Genomic DNA, 24,108 nt, shown 5'->3' with positions numbered 1-24,108 from the left:
TTTGTGGCCTCCTCTGGACTCGCTCCAACCGGTCTATATCATTCTGGTGTTGAGGGCTCCACAGATGGACACAGCACTCCAGGTGGGGTCTCGCGGGAGCAGAGTAGAGGGGGAGTATGTCAGTTGCTCACCACTTCTTTTCAAAATGAGAACAACTTCTTCGTACAGTTTTGTCTGTCTATATAAAATGCAGCCAGTCTCCAGGCTGTTTCTTTCTCTTGTTTTTCTCTTAAATCTGTATCTCTGTCTGTTGCTCATGTTGTAGCCGTGAAGGTCAATGGCTCTAAAAAGGTAAGGTTTGGAGGCAGAGGCAGTATTTTTCATCTGGAGACAAAGCAGGCAAGTTGTTAGGCACACTTATATCCGGTTTAAGGTCTGAAATGTCTACTGTACGATAGAAAATTGAATTTTTGTTTCCAGGGTTGTATTTTGAAGATTTTCTCTTGGTTGCCCTTGCGGATCAGTGGTAGAGTTGTTTTATAACAAGTGAGGGCTCTGGGTGGGAGGACGGTGCAATCTGCGGTTGAAGGGTTTCTCACAGGGAACGCCAGTGACCTTCACCTTCCAGGGGAGTAACAATCAACTGATTCCTAACTGGGACCAGTTTCCTAGTGCACCTGGGGCAGTGATTCTGAGTCTCAGAGGGCCTCATCTACAGGGAAGCCTTCCAAATACTATATCATTATGGCATGTGAACCATTTATTGAACTTTGTAGCCCAATTACTTTTTTCAGTCCATACTGTAATGAGAAGGCTGTGATTATGATCACCTTGTTACCACTGATGGGCATGATTTGCCTGCTGAGATTCTAATGAGGGTTTCTCCCAGGAGCCCAGCACTTCCAGCAAAAGGTGGTGGCTGCTAATGTTTAGCATAGCTGCTAATATTAAAAAAGGGCTATGAAATCACTCTGCTGTTTTCAGTGGTAGGAGGACAAACATCTGTCTTGAATATTACGAGGGAAAAAACCTATCTCAGCATGCGATTTCATGGGTGAATCTGCGGTAATCAACAAGATGGAATGTGATCTCTTAGGGGAGATTGTATCATTCTCCAAAATGAGGCAAAAAGGGCAAAATAACGATTGGGCGTTGTGAGTAATGGCTTTGTAACACCTAAAGTATTCCATTTTTCTCTTAGCCTTTGGTTTTTCTTGCTGTTTTTCTTTTTTTTTTTTTTTTTTTTGGTGGGGGATGAGGGGGAGGAAGGGAAAGCTCCACATGCCAGAATGGAATTGAATAAAGACTGTTATTCATGTTGCAGCACGTTATGAAACTATCCTAGAGAGCCTAAATAGTCCAGAGGGAGACTGGGAATAGGCGTGTCTGTGGCTTCAAAAGCCGCGGTAAAAGCTGGTGGGGTCACTCATTTTGATTTCAGTCAGATCTACAGCGACTGTAAAACCTTGAAAATGCAATGATGGGTGCTAGATTAGAATCGGATGGGTCCCCCAGTTCTCCTGGGAGTGCCATGCCCACTCCCCCACTAGCTAAAGAGAAAATTTTAAAAGCCATGATTAAACTGACTTTTTACACTCATTTTAATGAACAGGAATTCCTCTGGAGAAGACACACCTCATCCTAAGAAAAAGGAGTTGCCAGCAGGACTGTGCAGGGTGAGATCGCTGCAGAATCTTTGGTGGAAAAAAATTATCCTGGTGTCCTTGTGGACATTGCCATGCCTTTCTTGCCGTGCTTGAAACAAAAGAAGTCACCTGTGCCTTTAGGCAGGAGTATCTTTCAAAAACACACACCACCCATCCAGCAGAACTACCAGGCCTTGCTGGAGACGTGCTTGAAGGACAAATGCCTGTTCACAGATGACCACTTCCCTGCCCACATCAGCTCTATTGGAACGGGACCACTGCTAAGGAAACTACCCCAAAATTTACAGTGGAAGAGGCCACATGTAAGTGACTTTCGGTGAATACTCTAATGTGAGAGGGTGATTACAGCTGATAGGCAGCAAATAGCGTTAACATCGAGCAGACTACTCTTAGACTTTAATTTAGGTGTCAGATGCCTTAATGCCTCCAGAGATTACACTGTCTCAGTTGTCATTTTGGAAGCTGGGGTACACTGTGTTTCATAATTGTCTTTGAAGCATTTGTTGCCCCAAATCATAACCAGCCTCATTCAGTTTATATCCAGTAACAGTCAGAGCAGGCAGTGAGAGCGGGCAAAGGGAGTGGTGGGAGCCAGTATCCTTGGAGCTCACAGCTCTTGATGATCCTACCATGATTCTGTGATGACAGTTCACATGGTGATGATCCCTTTCCCCAGAATTCAGGATCTTGACCTTTTAGAAGATTTCTGAGTTTCTAGACAGTTTGTAGCCTTTGACCCCTTTCCCGTGGCCCACATACTGTTGTGATGCTGGAGGCTACTACTTTTCAACAGCAGTGGCAGGTGCCTTATCCTCTTGCTGGGCTGTTTTTTTCCTGCTTAACTGTTTAGTCTATCCTTTATTGTACTTAAAACAGTCTTTTCCCAGCTCTCAAGGTTGAGCTTTTGCCACAATCAGTAACCGATCATGAATCGGTGAGTTGGTTTTAGTTTTGGGACCTCTGTTTTCTACTTGTGCCCATATTTCCAAGGCCTTTGCTGCTATCACACACTTAAACTGAACATCACAAGAGACACGTGGTACCGAGCACGGGTCACAGAGCAAGTTCTCATAACAACTGGATAACAAGTCTAGGAGGCCAGGACGGGGGACTGGCAAAGTTAGATAAGGCCTGTTAGCGCTGGTCTGTTACTCGCAGTGGCAGTTCTGTTCTTACTGAGCCGCTGAACAACATATTGACAATTAGATCTTCCTGAAAGCAATGATAGAATTATCTGGGAATTTCAGTAGCACCGAGTCCTTAAGTACTCTGCCTGTAAGGGAATTCTGCCAGCTAATAGCAGATAACATCTCCTAGCAAAGTTATTTTCTAGCTGTCATATTTTCTCAGCTTTAACCAATTTCTTAGAAGGGCTGAATTTCTGCAAAACTCATGAAAATCACTGGGAAAGTAAAGGCACTTCTGCAAATTGTGCAGGAGAGCTTGGGAATAGCAGCCCTGGTCCTCATTTGGTCTCGCACGTGGTTTGTGTTAAGTCAGGCTGTGCAGACGGAGGGAGAGTGGAGTCCCCAGGGGCCTGAGCTGGGTTGTGCCAGGCACTGCGGCTGAGGCAGCTATATCACCACCGAGGTGCTTGGGAGGGAAAGGTCACTAGGAGTCCTAGTCTCTACAAAGCCCTTCAGGTATCCCTATGCCCTAGAGATACTGGAATGGACTGGAAACCTCCTCTCTCTCAGTCCACCGTGCTGCTGCTCTGGAACTGCCTCGTGAAGCAGGCTGCCATTTGCTCTGAACGCCAAACTTAGCCCAGCACAGGCTCTCTGACGATGGATGCTGCGCATCCTTCAGTCCCAGTGCTGCAGAGGGAATGCTGAGATTCTGCCATTCAGCCTGCAGGCTTGTAGCTTGCTGTGTCTATGACTGATGGCCTGCAAACTCGAACACCCCAATTCACCAAGGATAGGGGTTGGTGCCTAATTGCTCTATCTGCCTTCTGAGGGTTTGCTGTTTCTCTGCTGCTGCCTGCAGGGGAGGCCAACAGTGTGAAAATTAGCTTGAGCAATTTGTGGGTCATTAGAGTGAAGCGTGAGTTTGACGCTTAGGTTATTAATTTGACCCCAGAGGCACTTGTGAGAGGAAATTTCTCTCTGAACAATTATTCACATATCCACACTTGTCACAGCAACAGGAACTTCTGTAGCAGCCGTCAGTTAATCTGTAGCTCAACTGTCAGTCAAACGGGTGAGATGCCAGCCAGATGAGCTGCAAGTTTGACCAGTTAGGCTCTGCCATTGTAGCCTCTTTTGGCTGCAAATTGACAGTAATTATGGAGTAGCAGGTCTGACAGGTCTGAAGTGTTGTCTTCTCAGTGAGGTGTTCGTGGACACCCATGGCAATGCACCTGTGTACCTCATGTCCGAGACCAAATTCAGTGCAGACCAAGCACAGATATCTTCTGAGGCTTGTGCCAGGTCAGCCAGGGCACATAACAGTAGTCATACCTGAACCAGAACAATGTCTGCTGGGAGAAAAGGGACCTTAGGTATTTTGGAAAGCTGTGAACAGGCAGATGGAGTGCTTTGTGTCACATATCCATGAGGTTTTTTACATCCTAGACTAACTACTCACTGGATTTCCCATTTAATGGGATTGCAGCTCTGCACGCAGAAGGTCCCTGACTTCAAGCTAAACCAGCTCACGTTACTGACTTGGTTGTCTCCCTATTTTCTTTTTGGTTGTGTCCTTCCCAGGCTTTGCACAGAAGTCCAGTATTTTATGCTGCAAACAGAAAGCAACTTGATCTCTGCCAAGGATTGGTGGGTAAGGAAGTTTCTTTGTATAAATATCTGAGTATTCTTATACAAGATTACATTTTGTATGGGATTTTGACTGTATAAAACTTGACACAGAAACAGAAGGTGTGTATATCCTTATCTCTTCACTTGGCGTGGTGCAGACAAAGCAATCATTAAGCTGGGATAGGCTCAGTAAAAAACCTTACAAGCTTCAAGGTGCGATTTGAGGGGTGAAAGGTATCTCCACAAGCTGAAATTGCCACTCTCTATTGCTACTGTGCACGCTAATGCTGCAATAGGGAGTGATCCTGTACTTTCACTGGTCTGCAATGTTCCTGCTTGACAATTGAAGAGGGACCACAGAAACAGGGAAATCTGAGACTTTCGCTATCTTTTTATCTAACGCTTAGTGTGAGTGTGTTCTCTTCCGAGCTTTGCAGTTAGGGAGATAATTTTTTATGCCTGTATTACCTAAAGTAAAAGGATATATTGTCATCTGCATAACAGGAGTAAATTAATTTTTAATTGCTTTAAACCCTTAAACACAAAGCCCTTAAACACACAGTGTTGCTTATGAGATGCGTTGGAAATTATTTTTCTCCTCTGAAAAGTTAATGTTTTCAAAGAAAAAGCTAAAAGTGTTCTTTATTTTAAATAGTGTGCCTTTCAGGGAACAGAAAAAAACCACACAATGTCAGTAAAAAAACCCCAGAATGTTTCCATTGAGAGCCATTTATTGCTAAATTTCTTATTTAACCAAACAGTATCCAAATGAGAAGATCATGAGAGAACAATTATAAACCAATCGTAGTTTGGTTAAGTAAAGCACATGTCTGGATCGTCTCATTTTCTGTGTATGATTTGTTGTAACTGTAAAGACATCAGCATAACAACTCTTCTGCTAGGATCATGCTGGTGTTCCTGAACTTGGCTGACAACTCTTGCTTTTCAGCCAACTGCATGTGTCCGTTTGTCTTGGCGCAGAGAACTGCTGGTTCCTGGCGGCCCTGGAGGCCCTGACATTCCACCAGGACATCTTGGCTGCCGTCGTGCCACAAAACCAGAGCTTTGAGAGGAAATATGCTGGCATTTTCCACTTCCGGGTACACCTGCTCCCCCACATGTCTTCCGAAATCCTCTGTCACGCTTTGTGCCACACCCTTAGATAATTTGTATGTAGATCCCTGTGGCCAGGGGCAAGTGGCCAGAGGGTATCCCAGCCTGGAGAGCAGCCCATCATCCCTCCCACAAAGCACTGCAGGCAGTGGATTAACTACAAGCCGATCTGAGGATATACCTCCTCTTTGCCTTTCTCTCCAGCTGTCCTACATGTATTTTAATCCAGACAAAAGTCCTCCTCCATGGTGGCAGCAGTCAGCAGGATCTGAGCACAACTGCTCCAACCTTTGGCCCCTTTGCCCAGCTCTTGTAGCAACCAGACAAGGGGTAAAGGGTTTAAATTAAAAGTAGGTGGATTTAGATTGGATATCAGGAAGAAATTCTTCCCGGAGAGGGTGGTGAGGCACTGGAACAGGTGGCCCAGAGAAGCTGTGGATGCCCCATCCCTGGAAGTGTTCAAGGCCAGGCTGGAGGAGGCTTTGAGCAACGTGGTCGTGTGGAAGGTGTCCTTGCCCATGGCAGGGGGGTTGGAACTGGATGGTCTGTAAGGGCCCTGCCAACCCAAACCCTCCTATGATTCTTGAGGCAACTCTGCTACCCTGCAGTTAGGAACTCCTTCACCAGTAGCCCAGCAGGGCCTAATTTCCCTGCTTAAGCCTTTTCCACCTGATACACGCTTTGTTTTTTCCTCTGGCAGGGTGGGATGGAGGCCTTGGTTCTGTGGGTGAGTCAGCATACCCTGCTGACCCAAAGCAGCCCTCCCCACAAAGCAGCTGTCCTGTGCCCACGGCTAAGCTATCTTGCCTTTCCTGTTGTTTCAAAGGGAGATCCCTTACAAGGGAAACATCAGCTCATTCCTTTCCCCTGACAGTTCTGGCACTTCGGTGAATGGGTTGACGTGGTGGTTGATGATCGCCTGCCGGTGAACGAGGCGGGGGAGCTGGTTTTTGTTTCCTCAGTCTATAAGAACGTGTTCTGGGGAGCCCTTCTGGAGAAGGCATACGCTAAGTAAGTGACTCATTCCAAGTTATGCAAATAGTCTCTCTAAAGTATGTTGGTTGGGGCCTACGCAGTTTGTTCTTGTTTATAACTGCATCTCTTAGGCCTTGCCACATTTGGTGTGTAGTAAATGGTTCTCATCTTTCTATTATTACACAGTGAAAGCTGCTGCTGCAGTAGCTGTTATCAATCCAGATCCTTGGGTTTAAATCTGAGGATTTAGGAGTAGGCATGAAAACAGACCTGTCCTGGGGGTTGTCCTCTGAGCGTTTGTCGTGGTTTACCCAGCACAGTGTTATCACTGTTTGGATTGTATTGGCTAGGATGATGCCTTCCTTGTAAATACCACAGAGGAGCTGAAGGACACAGATAAGGATTTTCAAAGGTGCCTCCTTTGAAGTATTATCAGTTTGAGAAACCACCAAGGAGTTTCATTTTGGGGCTCCGCTGAAGCATCGTACTTTGGTTTTGGTAGAAGTTCCTACTCTTGGGCCCCCCGAGGCTGAGGGGTTTAACAAGTCACATGGCATGGTGCAAATATTGTCCTCTCTCCAGGGTGTTTTGTCTGCAGTGGTTTATCAGGTCTAAGAAGAAAGCATCAAGGCATAACTGATGGACCTTGTTAATATTGGGCTGAAATAATCTCTGCAGAGCAGGGAAGTTAACACTGAAAGATCACAGCAAAGGAGAGAAAGTTGTTACTTTCATTCGGTGTTAGCATTCGAACAAAAAGACCAGAGAAAGTTGCACTGCAGTGGTAATGAAAATCAGATTGGAGGCTGAGCTCTCGAGACAGTATGTCGCTCAAGGCACTATATCTTCGATACAGCACAGTGTCTGGTGAGAAATTCAGGCAATGTTTGCTAAGTGAGAGTTATCAAAGAAGTAGTGATGAGCATGTTCTCACTAATGTGCAGTGTGGGATGACAGTGAGCGAAAAGTCTCTTTCAGACTATGGCCAGTCTTGGAGGCAATTTCCTAGATTCCCCTATTCCTAACTACCAAAGATTCCCCTAGAATTAAACATGAGTTACAGCTTTCTTTGTGCTTTTGCAAACCTTTATTGTATGTTTTTACTGGCACACTGTTCTCGACCTATCATTTGTGACTATAACCCCAATAATACATGGATGTCTCTTTTTGCTAGACTGTACGGCTCCTATGAAGATCTGCAGATTGGTCAAGTTTCAGAAGCCTTGGTGGATTTTACAGGGGGTGTTAATATAAGAATCAAGCTTGCAGAAGCTCCTCCTGATCTGTGGGATATCCTGACAAGAGCAACCTACAGCAGATCTCTCATGGGCTGTCAGACGCACTTGGGGGTGAGACTAGGAGTGACATCAGATGGTTTCACAGAAAAAAAGCCTTTCCAGACCTGTTTCCCTCTGTTCAATTAGTTGTTGTGACTCCTAAAGCTCCCACATGTGACTTGCTGCAGAAATTGTGATCTTAAGGTTAAAGTTTTCACATGGATTGATTCTCTGCTGCTATCAGCTCCCTTTTATTATGTTTAGGAACTGGTTTATCTGTCAAGAAAATTCTGTATAATAAAGACCTGCTGCATTTTCCTTTTTTTGTTAAACTTTCCATTTTTACAGATGGTGCAGCTAAGGTAGAGAGGTGTGTAATTTCGAACATGAATTCAAATCTTGGTTCCCAAGCCTTATGCTATCACTTCTGCTGTTGGGAAACCCTACTGTTATGAAGATCAAAACCTAACCTCCTGAACTTTTAAAAAGTGAGATGGTCTTTAGCCAAAGATCCACAATTTAGGAAGGGACATTCCCAATCAACCTCCCAATTACAAACATGCTCACAATATGGCTGTTAGGAGCTCAGACTTCATTATTTTTCAGTTTGAACCATTCTCCATCTGCTTTGAGAGTCATTGCTTACGCAGGTACATGTCACTGGTATTAGCAGGAATCTGCTGTGTAGGTAGGGATAGAATGAAAGCTTTATTTTTTCTGTTTCTCTTACTTGTATACAGGCAACAAAGGTCCTGAAGAATGGGCTTGTTGCTGGCCATGCCTACACAGTAACGGGTATTAGAAAGGTAAGAATAGCCCTAATGTCCTGGGTACGGGTTTGTTTGGATATCAGCAATATTTATTGCAATCGTAGGTTGAGCCCTTAATCAGGACAATTACGGTATCTCCTTCCCAGTGGCTTCTCTCAGCCTAAGGCTGAAGAAGACAGTGTGCCTGGTAAAGATGCACTTTCAAGTGTGTCAATTTTGGTATCATGACCTTGACATAAAGGACAAGGGTTATAGGTCAGCATGTCTCTAAGGGTGAGTATGATTCATGGGTCTCTGCTGAGAGCATCACCTCCAAGGGCATCTTAGCTGTTAAGGAGGAAGGGACTGGCCTTTGGGTGTGCTGTGAAGGTAAGCTGGAACCTGCTGGGATAAAAAGCCTTTCTCTGAGTCAGAGGAGAGGCCATAGAGTAGTAAAGATAAATGGATACAAGGGCCAAAACATGACAAACTCCAGATGGAAATGCAAGTCAAGGCTGAAGTACAGGAACCAAACTGGGCTTCTGTGCAGAGAATACCAGGTGGACCCCACTGATCTGCAGCAGTGTCATTGGGAGTCCCCTAAAGATACCTGTCTAGAGGTATGAGACAGTAAAACAGTAGATCCCAAAGGTTTGGTGTCTGACTATCTTGTCCAGCTTCCAAAGGAGGTTGGCAAGGATGGTAAAGGACTTTGTGGGGCTTTGCACATGTGATACATGGGTGAAAGCACGTCTGGTACCTCAAATGTAGGAAAGCCGGAAGAGATGCTGTGAGCTGGATGACGCCCGCCTGTGCTTCCCACAAACTGCAGGGGTTTGGCTATGGACTTCATCAACGTGTCTACCAGTCTGGCTCTTCTGATGGGATGAAGAGCCTCGCAGGAGTAAGGGACTGAGCAGGCACACGGAGCCAGTGTGAAGTCAGCGATTCTGCTGTATGCTGCCAACAAAGCCCCTTGTCAGCCTGGCTCTCCCTCCTCCCACCATGGCATCCCAGTCCGGGAGGCACTAATCTATGTGGTCACCCTCTAGGCTGCCTAGTGCCGTACCATTGCAATGGGGTAGGACTTAGCTCTCACAGTAGTACAGTTCTGCCCCTGCATAAGCACAAAATGAGCAGATGTTGGAAAGGAAGGGCAATTTTATGGTCAAGCCTCCAACTCAGCTATTTGTGAGGTCTCTAGTTTCAGTTATAGAAGGTGGGATAAAGCATCTTAATCTCTTTGTGCCTGCGTTCAGAGCTGCATGTTCATAGGTTTTAATCATCATGCTTGCTGGCATCAATGAAAACAAAATCTTTGTTAATATTTACTCTCTGACATAGTAAGGTGATATAAACCTGATGAGACCTTGGTAAGCACAATGTTACTGTTTTCTGCAGGTGACGTGTCAATATGGACCAGAAAACCTAGTAAGACTGAGAAATCCATGGGGAAAAATAGAATGGAAAGGAGACTGGAGTGACAGGTGAGTTTAAAAAAGGGAAGGTCGAATGCTGACTGGGAGGGAGTTTCTTGGAGGAAAGATGCTGCCACCTTCAGGCGTGAAATAGTGCCGAGAGCAGCAGGAAGTTTTAGGAACTGTTCCTTGCACAGACCCTCTGGTTTCAAAGCAATGACTCGATAGATTTCCATTTCTCCAGCAGACAGTTGGTCTCCACACATGGACCTTCAACAGGCTCAGTTCAGCTTCTCCATTCACTGAATGCCAAAGGAAGCGTAATACGGACATCAGTGGCTGGCTGCGTTGCTGTGATCTGGGTGGCACGTGGTGACAGAGAGCTGTGCAGGAGGCTTTAGACAAACAGCAGGCTCCACGGCCTACAGCCCTGTATCACGGGAGGGACCGTGCAAAGTTCTCCATGGGCTGCATGGTGTTGGAGTTGGGTTGCTGCGAAGGAGTCCCCCGTCCTGGTTGTTTGGGGAAATACGTTTGGGTGAGGGATCAGAGGAAGCAGCTAGTGAGGCAAAACGCCTGATTTTTTTTTTTTTTTTTTAAATTGGGATCCACAAAAGACAGTGGTTTGCATTCTAGACCACAAGCAACTCTAGACTTGTGTCCTATTCCTCTTTGAAGCTGGACATGTTCTGTCCTTCCAAGCTTCATTCCCTGCACAGACCTTGTTTGCTGATGCTGGGGGTTAGGGAGGAGGGAAGAGCAGAGGGAGGTGCTGGGAATGTGAGTGACTTTCACCTTGTCTGCAGAGCAGTAACTTCTCTGGTGCGTGTCTGTCACATAATGACGACACACCAGCTGTTCCTGTTGAAGAGCATAATGAGCAGCATACTGCAGGCCTGCCTTTTAAATGACTCCCAGCTGCCTCTTGTGCTGTCCTAGTCATTCATTCATTATGCCAAACACTCTTCCTATTATGTCTCCTTTGACAGAAAATTAACCAACAAAACAGGTTTAGATTTTTATATTTTAAGCACTTGGAAGCTGTGTGTGCAAGTGAATGGACTGGCTGATGGAAATGGAACGTTTCTGGCTTATGCTGGAGAAAACTGGAGCCATTTAGCTACATCTCAGGGGATCTAGAGTGCTTGTGGAGAGTGTCCTGTGGCTGAAGGCATAGGGGGCCTGTGTGTAGTGGGGGATAAATGTGGACGTATGTGGGAAGAGGGGTTTAGCCTGTTTACATAGAGGAAGGCTATGTATTCTGCCTTGAATCTGAGGCCACGTTTGGTTAGTCACCTCATGATTTTGCCCTCAGCTCTTGCAAGTGGGAGCTACTGAGCCCGAAGGAGAAGATTTTGCTGAGGAAAAAGAAGGAGGATGGAGAATTCTGGTAACGGCACAGTCTTGCCTCTCCCCTCTCTGCCAGTAGCTGTGGGGCTGCATCTGGAGGTGAAGCAGCGCATCGCTGCTTAGGTGGAGGCCTATGTGCTCTGCTTTAACGGCCCGCGCTGGCTTCCCTGCGCTCATCCTCTGCCTGACGGTGGGAGAGCAGGAGCTGTGCCGACACGGAGAGACGCGCTGCTCTCCCATGGCAGGAGCGAGGGAGCAGCAGGGCAGCGCCCGGCCTGCCAGGGCTGCTGGAGACAGGGGCAGCTTTCAGGAGGTTTTGTCCTGCCTTTTATCTTTAAGGTAGCTTTGGGAAGCTCTTCCTTGCCTATGTTTGTTTGTGGCTTCTCCACAGCTTCTGCCACGAGGTGGCAATGTTGTCGCCCCTGTCATCCCACTGTGGTCCCTTTGGTGGCAATGTTTTTTTCATCTCCCTGCTGCTATTCTTTGCTGGAATTTTAGCCGTGTATTTGCTACTGCTAGATGCTGCTGTTGGAGCAGACGCTCCCCTCTTTACAGCCTAATAAAACATGAGCATTACCATATGTAATGCAGAATGGTGCAGCTTCGAAGTTCCCTGCTCCCTTTCCCTTTCTTTTTATAAGCCATATGGACTAAACTGAACTGCTGACAAGATGTCTCTTGGCACTCTTTTCCCAGGATGTCTCTGCGAGACTTTAAGATTCATTTTGTAGATCTGATGATCTGTAAATTAACTCCAGACCTGATGAGCCAGGAAGATGGGAAGAAGTGGATGTACTCCCTGAAGAGTGGGAGATGGGTTAAAGGAAGTACAGCGGGAGGAAGTCTGGGATTCTGTAATGGTGAGGGGTGCTCTTTTGGATGACTCTGGAGTAACATCAGCTCTGCTGACTTAATTCCAGCACCTTGTACTGGCTAACACAAAACTGACAACAGAAATGTGCTCTTCCTGCACAACCCTCCACACAAACATCAGAAATAAACAGCCGACGGACTTTGATGACCTTCTGCTACTGCAGAAGCTGGATCACTTGCAGACATAGGGCAGTGATCTGGTTATGGCATGAGAATGAGCTGCAGGATCCCAGGGGCATTAAACTTGTCAAAATTTACATCCTCAGCGCCTCCAGGAGTGGTATTTTAAGTAAAGTGCATGGGAAATACAGAGGCCTAGCCCTCTGGATGCAGACCAGGTGGGCTCTGGAGTCAGCCAGCCCATATGCTGGAGGTGATGGAGGAATAGTGATAACATTTATAAACAAAATGAACTCTTAGTTTCAGATGAGCCAAAATGTAGTTCCTTGTTCTGGGCCTTTGTCCTGTCTTACTGGTAAACTTGTAAACTGCATCTGAAGATCAAATCCCTGTGGGGTCTGGATGTCCAGACAACCTGTGACCCATTCAGCCCAATGCTAGGCATCATGCGGGAAGCTGGCAAGCAATTTTGTGGTGGAAAATGACATGAAAATGTTTTACTTCTTTTGCTTAGGCACCTTTTGGATGAACCCTCAGTACTGGCTGAATGTTTTACCAGTCGAAGACAGTAAGAAAAGCCTCAGTTCCTGTAATGTGGTTATATCCCTGATGCAGAAACACAGCAGCAAACACCGGAACTGTGCTCCGCACCTCTTCATTGGATTTTCTCTCTACAAGGTGTGAAGAATTGCTTTGCCTTTCTTGCTTTCACCAAATAGGAAAACTTCCAGCCCCTGTAAATTGTAGAGCTCTGCAGACTAATGGTTTTGTTATGTGCAGAGTGATCTGTGCTCTTTCCTCCTTGCCTGTGCCCAGTCTCCTCACACATGAGGGCTAGGCTCCCTCTGGCTCTGTGCCCCACTTGCTGCTGTGAGTTTTCAGAGTTATGGAGAGATGGCTATGGGGAAGGGTTTTCAGGTGGAGGGGCTGAGGGTTTTGAAGGCAAAGACCCAGGCTGAATGCACATAGCTGCTTCCCAGAAATGATATGGCCATGTTGTGTGAGACCCAGAGGTCTCTGTCTGACAGATGCTTGTTTCTTTTCTTCCTGCAGGTGCATCTACAGGTGAGTCCCTTGTCACTGCTACTTGCTGGGGGACCTGGGCTGGTGCAGTTGTTATGACAACACTGAAGGTGGTGTGTTTGCCTTTGCTCCTTGGATGACAGCTGGTAACAGGGGATTTGAGTTCAGTGACTAATAGTGACTTTGAGTAAGTCACTATTAATGCAGAACTATCTACTGACCCTTCTGAAGAGCAGCCATATCAAGATTGCTCCGTGGCCTTAAAACGGGACATTACTGCGTCTTCAAAGGTGTTAGAAGCGGCATCAGTGTTTAACCAATCAGCACTTTGTCCCTCCTGCAATTGTGGGATGGTGCCCCAGTTCTTGGCTGTGTCTGAGCTGGCCTCACTGCAGCTCTTGGGAGCCAGAGCCACCTTTCTGCTACCTCTCAGCCTTGGGATGAGGTAGGAACAGAGCCTGTCCCCCATGCATGTCAGAGGTCTCCCAGGGAGCTCAGATTCCTTCCTGACTGGGGATGCTCTAGAGCTGATGCTTCAGGTGGTTTTGGCATCCTCAGGCCAGCTGTATTTCTAGCATTTTCTTTAGCCAGAAGCCTTTGGAACCTAAGGACAGGCCCTGGAAGTTAAGCCTTGATGTATGTCCCTTGACCTTAGAGGGCTATTTAAAACAGGGAAAGGTTTAGCTCCTTTTATCTTGAAAGGGCATATCTTCCGCTCTGTTACTACTCAGAACATCTCTTAAGTGAGAGTCCCTTTGAATGGGGGCTGCAAAGAACTAGTTTGGATGTATGGTCAGGACAACACAATTGCATTTCCAGCATGGTAGCCACGAGGTAAGATGCCACTCCTTCCTGACTTAAATATTCTGGGCACTATCAGGGTTGCAAGTGAGACCAAATTCCTAGCAGAAGGGGTCTGAGTGTGGCCCTAGCACACTGCTGTGCTGCACCCCAGGGGGAATGGTGGCAGCCAGGACTTTAATTTCAGGTTTGTAGTGATTGCCAAGATCAATACAGAGAGATGGCAAGCTGAGAGCATCTAAGGTATTGGAACTGCAGTCAACAAGGTATTGACTGGAATATAAAAACGTGAAATGTAACATAAGGGGCATGAGAAGGAGTAACCCCAAACCTTTCAGAAGAAAGATTGCTCTATTAGTAAGAAAAATACTGGCAAAGGAAGAGGAATAACATCTCCACTATGAGGCTGCGGAGTGAAATGGCTAAATGTTCTGAGGAACAGCCAAGATCAAAAGGTGACAGTGGTCTTAGCTAGCAGGGTTATTTATTTGGCTTGTGTACTGGGCACTCAGTGGCATTAAAAATGAGTTCAGTGTTACCTGGATCAACACTTTATCCATCCTCCCATTGTAGAAAAGTGCCTGCAGAGTGGAATATCTGTAAGAGCCAGGAGTGACAGGCAGATCAAGGACACATGCATGGTGTCAGGGCTCAGGATTAGATTGCTCCTGCAGTATGCTCAGATCACAGGTGCTCTGAAAAATCCTCTGCTGCCAGATCCCTAGTGCAAAGGACAAGCTGGGAACAAAGTGGATGGTACCTGTGGGATAGGAGGCATGTTCTGGCTAGTGAAGAGCAGTCTCTGCAGCAGTTCCTGCCAGCAGTCATTCCTGCCAGTATAGAAATGACTTTTGCAGTATCTTAGGTTGATAGAAGCCACTTTTCCTCCCCGTCCTTACTGCCGTTCCTCGCATGTACTATTATATTGTTGGTACTGTTATCCCTGGCTGTCTTCAAGGCCAGGATGGATGAGGCTTTGAGCAACCTGGTCTAGTAGAAGGTGTCCCTGCCCATGGCAGTGGGGTTGGAACTAGATGGTCTGTAAGGTCCCTTCCAACTCAAACCCTTCTGTGATTCTATAATGTTACAGGAAGCCCAGTTCTTTCTCATTTTAGTATTGTGCAGGTACGGCGTGCGGTTAGAACCACCATGTCCTGGGAAGAGAAAGAGCCCTTGGGCCCTGTTATTTGCTTGTGCTGTAAAACAGTCTGAGGGGTGAAGGCTGGCTGTCTATGCTCTGCCTGTGAATTCTCCCCGTGCCTTTTGTCCGTTTGTTCAGCTGGTGCAGAACACATTTCTGTTTCTTCCCCTAATAGTATCAGGAAAGCAACAGAAAGCTGCCCCCAGCTTTCTTCACCCACCATCAACCTGTGAACAAGCACCAGTGCTTCCTTGATGAGCGGGAAGTGACTCACGACTTCCACCTGGAACCTGGTGTCTATGTGATTGTCCCATCCACCCTGGAGCCTCAGCAGGAGTCTGAATTCATCCTGCGGGTCTTCTCCAGGAAGCATGTTCTTCGGTGAGATGCCGCTGCCCCTCTGCCAGCACCTAATTCTCTGGGATGGTGGGATTGTCTGGTCTGTCTAGTCTAGTGGGGTCAACATAAAGACTGTACCATGCAAAAGCCAGCCCAGCCTCTTTGGTTGAGGCTGGCTGTGTCTCTCCCAGCTTAGAATGCTCAGTGAATGAAGCACTACTTTTGGCCTTATCCTTTCAAGAAGTCTTAATCTAGGCCCACACAAGGGATTCATGCAGCACGCTCGTGTCTGAGACTGGAGGACAACCGTTTTAATGCACCATCAGTTTGCCAGGAGACCCTGCTGGCAGTGCTAGGGTGGTTGCTTGTGCAGAAATGGTGCTTTGGAGGCCTCAAATTCCAGCAGCTGCTGGGGAAGTGCATGGACGTGAGGGTTTCCCTTACTGCAGCTGTAACTGGGGAAAAAACACGCTGCAACAGTGGGCTGGGGCCCTTTCTGGGGATGGGGATGCCACCTCTGATGAGACAAACTCACACCTCTGGGATATCTCCTCAATGTTTCTGCTTTTTGCATTTTCAGGGAAATGGGTGGGAACACCAGTTTCACCCTCTCTAAGGTGAGTGAGTATGAAGGGAGTGGGAGGTCTGTGGTTCAGTCTTTGACTCCGGTTGTTGGGTTTTTCCTGGTGCTCTGCCCTATGGAAAGGCTGAGTGAGAATGTGAGTGCTTGTGTTGCAGCACTTTTGAGGGTCAGCTTGGGTTTACAGGCAGAGTCCCTTGGACCATGTGGACAGATGCAGTCAGATGTGGGGGATGAGCAAATTTTTAGATGCCTTTGTTAGTTCCCTTTTTGCAAACTTCTTTTGAAGCAAACATCATCTTACGCAGTCTGCAGTCTTTGCTGTTCATGGCTTTTTGGAGACTCCTGGTCCGTTCTTCCACTTCCTGCTCCTTTCATCCCTTGAAGGTTTTGAAGATGTCACGGGACTTGGGCAGTACTGTTCCCATGCAGTGGTCCTTGGGTTATTTTCAAAACAAGTGAGCTCACTGGCAGTGCACGGAGGTCTGCAACTTGTGCAAGGAAGGTTACAGCATAATCTGTTCCTCTGGCGTAAACAGGGCCATTTCTTCTTTCACCTCCTCTATTCTCCTGTGTAAAGGAGGAAAGAGACCCTTCTCTCCCTTCTCGGCATGGAGTGAGCCCCAGCCTTTGCTGGTTCACGGCTTGGTGGAAGGGAAATGTTTCTCCCCACTGAGTGTTATCTGAATATTTCTTTCCAAGAAATAGCATTTCTGTGAGGTGGGGAGCTATCTTAGCAGTGGGCTGTGTTAGCGATGCAGCATTGATTGCAGTGGTGAGGAGAAGGTGAAAGGGCAAGGGATGAGAGTGCAGTTCTGGGAAAGCATCTTTAGTAACCCTGTAACTCTGCCTTGGATGGCAATATTTTTCCTCCTTGAGTTAAAGTCTTTTTTTTTTTTTTAATATCTTAAAGGAAATTGTTGATCGGTATGAAGGCAAGATCTGGGAGGATTTCTTCACAAAGCATTTTGAACAGGTAAGTGTGTGCATGAGTTGTCAGGGTAAAGTCTTCCAGAGCTGTTGTTCTCTAGCTGTGGGAAAGTAAAAGCCTGTGGATGTTCAAGGGAGGTCTGGACGTGGAAGCGTGGGGAACAGAGAGGGGCCACAGGGGGTTGGGGTGTGTCTACAGTGCTGATTCTGTGCAGCCCATTTAACCACAAGGCTTAGGAATATTAGCATGGAGAGAGGCATACTTCTCTGCAAAACAGGGCGTGAATGCCTCGAACTTAATGCCCCAGGTCATTGTGGATGTGACAGTGTCATCAGGCTCTAAAGGTACCAGCAAACTGACGGGCAGCAGGTCCATAAACAGCCATCAAAGGACTAAGCAGAGATGTACCCGCCAAGATCCCTTTTCCAGCAGGTGTGGGTGCCAGGGAGACAGGAGAGTGGACTGCAGAAGCTGACCAGGCTCACGTGCTCCCCCTAAACACTAATTCTTACTGCCTTCACTGGGGACAAAGTGGTGGGCTACGTGGTTCCATCCTGCTCTTTAGGGTGTTCTTACACTCAGTGGGGAAAGTCGCCTGTTAGAGAACACCCCCTGAAATACTGACACTTGTCTCATGCATTATTCATCGCAGTTTGGTGGCGCTAACTTGCTTTGGGAGGTGAAGTAAGTGCCAGGTGTCCCATCACCTCCTTTCTTCACTAATTTTTCCTATTGAAATGTGATCCTTATGGTGAAAGATCCTTTTTAATGAATCTGGCCTGATTTGGGACGGAGTTGACCTTCAGGGATCCCACTACCTATGACGAGGGGTGCAAGTGTTTTCACCTTGCGGAGAAGGTGACTGCCTTTATTTAGCATCATACCCTGTATTTGTCAAACACCATTTCCAAAAACACATTTGTGCTTTTGATAGCAACCTTATGACAGAAGCTGTTAATAAAAACAAGCAATGCTTTTACTTTTTGCCACTTGTTTAAGATTTTGAGAACGGCGTGGCTTTCAGATGTGCTAGAAATTGCCACATACTGTGAGGTGCTGGTCCTTCGCTGTCAGGAGGTCCAAGTATGCACAGAGGCGAGCCGTACTGCCATTCTCAACACATTACCCTGGCATGCCTCAATGATCTGAAAACAGGCTTTTATTTTTGAAGAGTGACATTTGAAAAAAACCTCCAAAAAACAAATGTCACAGTTTCTAAAAAAACCCTGTAAACCTTAGTGTAACAAGGTGGAGGGGAAGTCTCTGCTTTGAAAACTTTTGGGAGGAAATATTCTAAAATTTCCTTTTTTTTTTTTTTTTTATTTGTAAATGATAAAAGGGGAATATTTGAAGCAAGTCTCTTGACAGCGTGCTTGATGGGATGGGTGGCACCAGGGCTGAAAGGTTAACGGTCTGGATGCTGCCTTGATGTAAATCTGCAGTACCGCATTGATCTGTGTGGAGCCCTGAGAACTTAGCCTGGAGCAGACTGCAGCTCTTGCAGGCTGAGAATCTTGTCATATTCAAAGGGAGTCTTTTCTATTGATTTTCACGGTGGCTGGAGTGGGGCTAGAAAAGCGGAGAATGAAGGTGGGACATGCTGGGAAAACAAAAGAGGGAGAAAAGTGATTTAATACTTTAAAAAAATAAATAAAAATTCTCTTCCATATCACAGAATCCTGAAATAAATGCTGTTCAGCTTCAGAGGATCCTGAATAATATAACTTGGAGAAGTAAGTGATGAGAAATAATGTTTCTGTGAAATAATCCCTCTTAGAGAAAAGCCTCAGCTCCTGTATCTGTTTCTTGAACTCTGGAAAGAGAAACTGGCTTGAATCTGACTGAACTGACTCTTCTGATGCCATGTTAGATTTCCAGAAAACAGGATTTTCTGGGGTGTGAATCAACATGGCAGAAATTTTATAAGCAAAGCTACTCTAGTTTCAATTTCAGCAACTGGAAGAATGAGGGGGAAGAGCAAGCATAGGTATTGTGTGTGGATGCAGACTCTGAATTTGACCTCCAAACCCAGCTTGACCTCGGCCTTGATTCTGAAACTGCCTCTCATTTCATGCTGTGCCACTGCCACCGTCTCGGTAGAGCCCCTGCTAGGAGGTGTAGAAAGTCAGCCTGGTCTGTAGGCAGCTAGGCAGTGGAAAGGGGTTTTGTCTTGCTGTGTCTGGTTCCTGTCTGCTATTCCTATTTACTCCTCCCTGCTATGCACGCGTTGGGCTGTTCCTTGCTCTGTTTGTGTTTGGGAGGCAGGGTGGAGGTGCAGGTAGCCTGTGTAACTTATGCTTGTGAGAACTGGGTGAGCCCTGAGGTTCTCTCTCTTGTGAGCACTGCAACATCCGCTCTGCCAGTGGCAGCCCAGAGCACTCCACAAGCTCAAAATAGGGTCCCTAGTTATAAATAACGTGGCCTGGACATCGGTGAGGTGGTGCAGGGGCTGTTTTCTCTGAACAATAACAATGAAATTACAGATACAGTGATGAATCCAGCTCTCCTTCCCAGTTTCTTCTCCGGTAATAACTGATGAATAACACAGAAAATACACCGTCCAGCCATTATAGGCAACAAAGACGAGGAACAGAAGACTGATGTGGTGCCTTTTCCACTTAAGCTGAATTTGACATTGCTCTTTTTTCTACAAAGGTGGACAAGGACAGCTCTTCTGTCTTTGCAAAGTCACCCACCAGGCACTGCCTTATCTGTGAGAAGGCTATGTTGAACAGAGAGTCTTTATTTTTCATAAGTGATCAATTTTAAGACATTAATTTAAAAACTTTATGTATGTGATTCATATTTACTAAATAGGGCTATTACAAGATTAAAACATCTTCACTTTCTGCAGAGAAGGGATTGGTGAGTTATGGTTCTGTCCCTTGCTCAGTGGAAGTCTACAGACAATCTATAATCATGATTTGCAGTGAGATTAGAGTCTATTTCTGTTATTCTTCATGTAATTTATGTATGAACCAGGAATGCTAAGCTTTGATGCAGCATCATGTTTTCAGTGATGCCTGTACTTTTAATTATATTAACGGAGCTGGCAGTGTGTCTGTGAAAGAGGGAGAGAGAGAGAGAGATGCTTCGCACAAGGGTTTCAATTAATCTGCTGTGCTGCTCCCCAAAGCTCTTCAGGTCAAGTGACTTTTCTCAAGGTCATGCAGTAAATTCTGTTTGGGATTACAGCTTTGGATGTCCTTTTCCTTCCATTTTCTCTAATAGCTGGAGATAGTGCACCGTATTTCATTCCGTATTACATGCCTGCAGGGAGCTCATATTGGATTTTCTGAGACTACTAGAATCCATCCTGTTGCCTCATATTTTTATCTTCGTAAATGATACGTCTTCTCAAGTGGGTGTAAAGTTTCACAAAGGTTTTGGCGCGTGAGCCCTCTCAAGGGAGGGGGAATTTTGGGAGAGTCCATTTTTCTGGGAGATGTTCAATGACTCCTCAAAACAATCTTAGGGTTTTTTTTCCTCTGTCTCTTCAGATTTCCAGAGTTTTCGCCTAAGCTTCAGTCTGGATGCCTGCCAGGGTATCTTGGCGCTCCTGGATGTATCCTTGACATGAGTGATACTTCTGACTCACATAATACTTCACTGGAGTACTATTTCTTAGTGCAGACTGGGTGTAACTGTGATTTCTTTAGCACCAGGACATGGTCCTGCTTATTGAACTTTTCACCCTCCATAATAACAGTTCAGTTGTGACAGATGGAATTGGTTTGGGGAAGGGGTTGATTCCTGCCGCCTTTGAAACCAACAGCCAGGTTTCCATTAGCTTAAGTGGGAGGAGGATCAAGCCTATAGATGGGCTTGTGGGATAAGAAATAATTATCCTCATATTATAATTGTGTGAATGTTAGAGTGGCCATGAGATTTTGGTTTGTTTGGGGTTTTTTATGTAAAAAGTGCTTTCTGACATTTAATTGAGATGTTCTGACCTTAATTCTCCCATGAAGCTGAATGCCTCTGGCACACTGAGTATCCAGGAATTCAGAGTTCTGTGGAAAAGGCTGCTTTTCTATCTGGTATAACAATAATTTCTGTGTCCCCTTGCATTATCTCCCTGCTCACAACCTCTTTGGTGTTGTCTGTTGTTGTTTGGTGGGTTTGTTTTGTTTAAAAATATTCCCCCGCCAGGAAGTTTTCCAGAAAAGAGACACTAGCAGATCGGGAAAGCTGGACCTTGTGGAACTACGTGCAGCTGTTCAGGAGACAGGTGAGCCCACAGCACATCTTGGCAAGTCTCATCTTCTTCCTCACAAAGGCTGGAAATAGCCCAGGGCTGGGAAACACCTTGAGAATTGTAGGTAGAGCCCAAGAGGAGTGGAAAACATCATAGGCTGCATGAGCTTAGCCTTCTCTGCTTCTCTCTTTAGCTGGGTAAACGTATCTGAAAATTACTCTGCTGTGGGATGGGCTACTTAATCCTTGCCCCACTGTGGTCTCATACTGATAGTTCTCTGAAGCAGGAGTGTCTGTTCAGACCCAGTTTTTAAAGCCCTTCCTGTTCATTGCTAATTTAATTTTAAAAGACTGTGTGGGGTTGTGCGAATACATGCAGGAGGCCAGGTCTAGCTCATATTAAATTGCTAGTTCTGCGGAAGGCGACAGCTCAGGGACTGAACTTGGAAGTGTGGGACTTGCACGGAGGCAATGCTGGTTCCAGACTCCACTAATATAATGTCTGAAGCTTGATCTAGCAATGGAGGACCATACACATCGGTCCAAACACTCCGTTGCTGTTACTGAGCTTTGCGTGGGGGCTGGTGTTCAGTCTTGTAGCCTGTTTTGCAGGTTTACAGCTTAAATATCACTCCTCTTCTTAGTGTGTGGTTCACCCAGTTCATCTGAGACAGTGAAAGCACAGTGAGAAACTGTGTGGAACTCTGCTAAAGCAAACTAAAATCCCAGGCCATGAATAGAAAATACTTTTATTCCTTGCAAATGCTGCTTGGCATTGAGACTGATGCTTTCTGCACGAGCTTCCTCCGGATTTTCTTTCTCCTCTCCTTTCCTACCCTCCTGTGGAGTATTGCTCTTAAACACAGCTGCTGTTATTACGCTCATTCAGTCCTGAGCAAAAGATGCCCATGTGTATTCTATTCCAGCTCTGGCAGGAATGTGAGTATAAGGGATCAGATCTGAACCCTTTCAGGTTTGGAGGAGATATCTCCATGGTCTGGTTTGGACTGGCCAATATTTAATTATCTTAAGGGAGGTTTGAAAAATTGAGCTGTTGAAGGGCTGGAGACCACTCAGTTGTGCACTCCTGTAGCAGCGAATATTCACCTGCCTACAGCTGGGAGTTGCCACCTCATTCTGTTCCCTTTTATTTTTATTTTTTTTCCCCCTTTTATGAAGGCATTTCGCTCAGCAATGAAGTCTGTAATCTGATGGCAATCAGATACGGTGACCCTGACTTGAAGATCAGCTTTGAGAGCTTTGTGTGCTTCATGCTTCGAGTGGAGATCATGGGAGGTGAGGCTGGCGCTACGTGGCGGCCGGGCAAGCTGGGCTGCCAGCCCTGGCCCTTCTGATGCTGCTCCAGCTGGCAGTGGCAAGGTCAAAATTAGGAGGACTGGGTTTCTGAGTGGGCCAAGAGGAATCGGTTTAAAGCAAAGGGCTGATATGGAGGAAATCAAGCTCTTTTTCTTTACCTTTCCACCAGTCACTTTATGCAGACATCCAGGTTATACCTATCAGAGTGATTTAGCTCCCTGCAGGTTTGCACCAGCCTGTTATAGGAGGAGGTAGGCAAATTACAGATGGAGACCGCTCATTTCTCACAGAGAGCGCCTTGGAACATACATTTTTTTAGGAAGAAGAGTGTCTTGGAAATACACCTTTGGTGGGACTGCAGTTGTGATGATGAGACAGCTGATAGTCTGTGAGCTCATGCTGTAGACACTTTGCACATCTCAGAACTGTAGCAGGTGAGGTTGGAACCGCCTGCATTTTGAAGTTTCACAGCTGGGTGGACAGACAGTAACATGCCTGACTTTATTCAGCTGCTCCCTGCGTCCCAGCCCTCAGGGATGTTCAAGCGACAGAAAGAGAGGTTCACGTGCACCTGTAAATAGCCTGCCAGCTCTGCCTTTGAGTCTTTCCTGAGACAGAGTGTCTTGGCTGGTGTTGATCTCTTGGCCATCAAGTTGACGCTCCGCATTTATGTCTTTCGCAGAGGCCTTCCGCAACTTAACGCAAGATGGCAAAGGGATCTATCTCCGGGAATCTGAGGTAAAGCCTGTTCCCTGGCTGGCAAATGCAGGCTCCTTCATGGCAAGTGGCACCGCATGTTTTGGTTTGTTCTGTAGCGTTAAAAAAGGTGTCTTTACCTGACCACCTACAGAGTAGAGTAGAAACAACAAGGAGCTTCAGGCTTTTAAGTCTGTATTACGGCTTCTGCTCCTTCCAGAGACACAGTCTCCAATGCCCCATAGTCCGGTTCAGTTGTGACTGTCACAAAGCGCTCTCAGGGGTGGATGTGTTCAACCTGCTTTCCCCGTTCCTTTACAGTGGATGATGATGACGTTGTACTCCTGAAGCAACGCTGCAGAAGAGGGGACAAGTGGCCCTGTACCAGGATCAGGAAGGCTGCCTCGTAGCAACTTCCTGGACTCTCTGGGTTCAGCCCTACAATTTACCTCTGACAAAAAGTCTTGCCCTCAAGCAGATGTGACCTAATGGCCACATATTTGGTGAATTGAAGTTCTGCTTACCAAAGTATTCATTTTGAGTCCTACTTCAGTTCAGACAGCCCTTCAGTGGTTTTTCTTTGCAGATTGAAAAGTACAGTGCAGTGAGGAGTAAACTGATCCCATATTGCCTCTAAGTCACTGGAGATTGGCAGGGAATAGATGTTCTCTGTAGCATGATACAGGAGCAGTCTGGTAAAACACTTGGATATTTGTCAGTTGTTCTCGTACAGCAGGACGAGAGAGAGAGAGGGCGTGTGCACTTTGAAAGGATGCAGGCACACGTAGGTTGTAGCTAATTAAATAGTGGGAACTGGTATGCACAGCATTAGAGAACACGTT

At 46.2% G+C, this 24,108-nt stretch overlaps 1 protein-coding gene across 1 annotated transcript; it reads left to right on the top strand.

Moving 5' to 3' along the window:
• Positions 1 to 265: 265 nt before the first annotated feature.
• CAPN14 (calpain 14) lies at positions 266 to 23,614 on the top strand (the record flags this gene model as incomplete). Its single annotated transcript, XM_010157523.1, has 22 exons — positions 266 to 291; positions 1,766 to 1,909; positions 4,319 to 4,388; positions 5,348 to 5,466; positions 6,354 to 6,490; positions 7,629 to 7,803; positions 8,472 to 8,537; positions 9,882 to 9,967; positions 11,214 to 11,288; positions 11,945 to 12,108; positions 12,756 to 12,921; positions 15,047 to 15,053; positions 15,382 to 15,587; positions 16,126 to 16,162; positions 17,039 to 17,101; positions 18,732 to 18,789; positions 20,557 to 20,621; positions 21,028 to 21,096; positions 21,448 to 21,451; positions 22,433 to 22,549; positions 23,253 to 23,308; positions 23,588 to 23,614. Coding segments are annotated over 22 exons (1,937 nt in total), but the record flags the coding sequence as incomplete, so codon positions are not given.
• Between the last annotated feature and the right edge of the window lie 494 nt (positions 23,615 to 24,108).

This window comes from Eurypyga helias, unplaced genomic scaffold (genome assembly GCF_000690775.1).
Source record: "Eurypyga helias isolate BGI_N326 unplaced genomic scaffold, ASM69077v1 scaffold16498, whole genome shotgun sequence".
Classification (NCBI taxonomy): domain Eukaryota; kingdom Metazoa; phylum Chordata; class Aves; order Eurypygiformes; family Eurypygidae; genus Eurypyga; species Eurypyga helias.
Note: the sequence above shows the minus strand (reverse complement) of the source record. Positions and strands in the feature narration are given on the sequence as shown.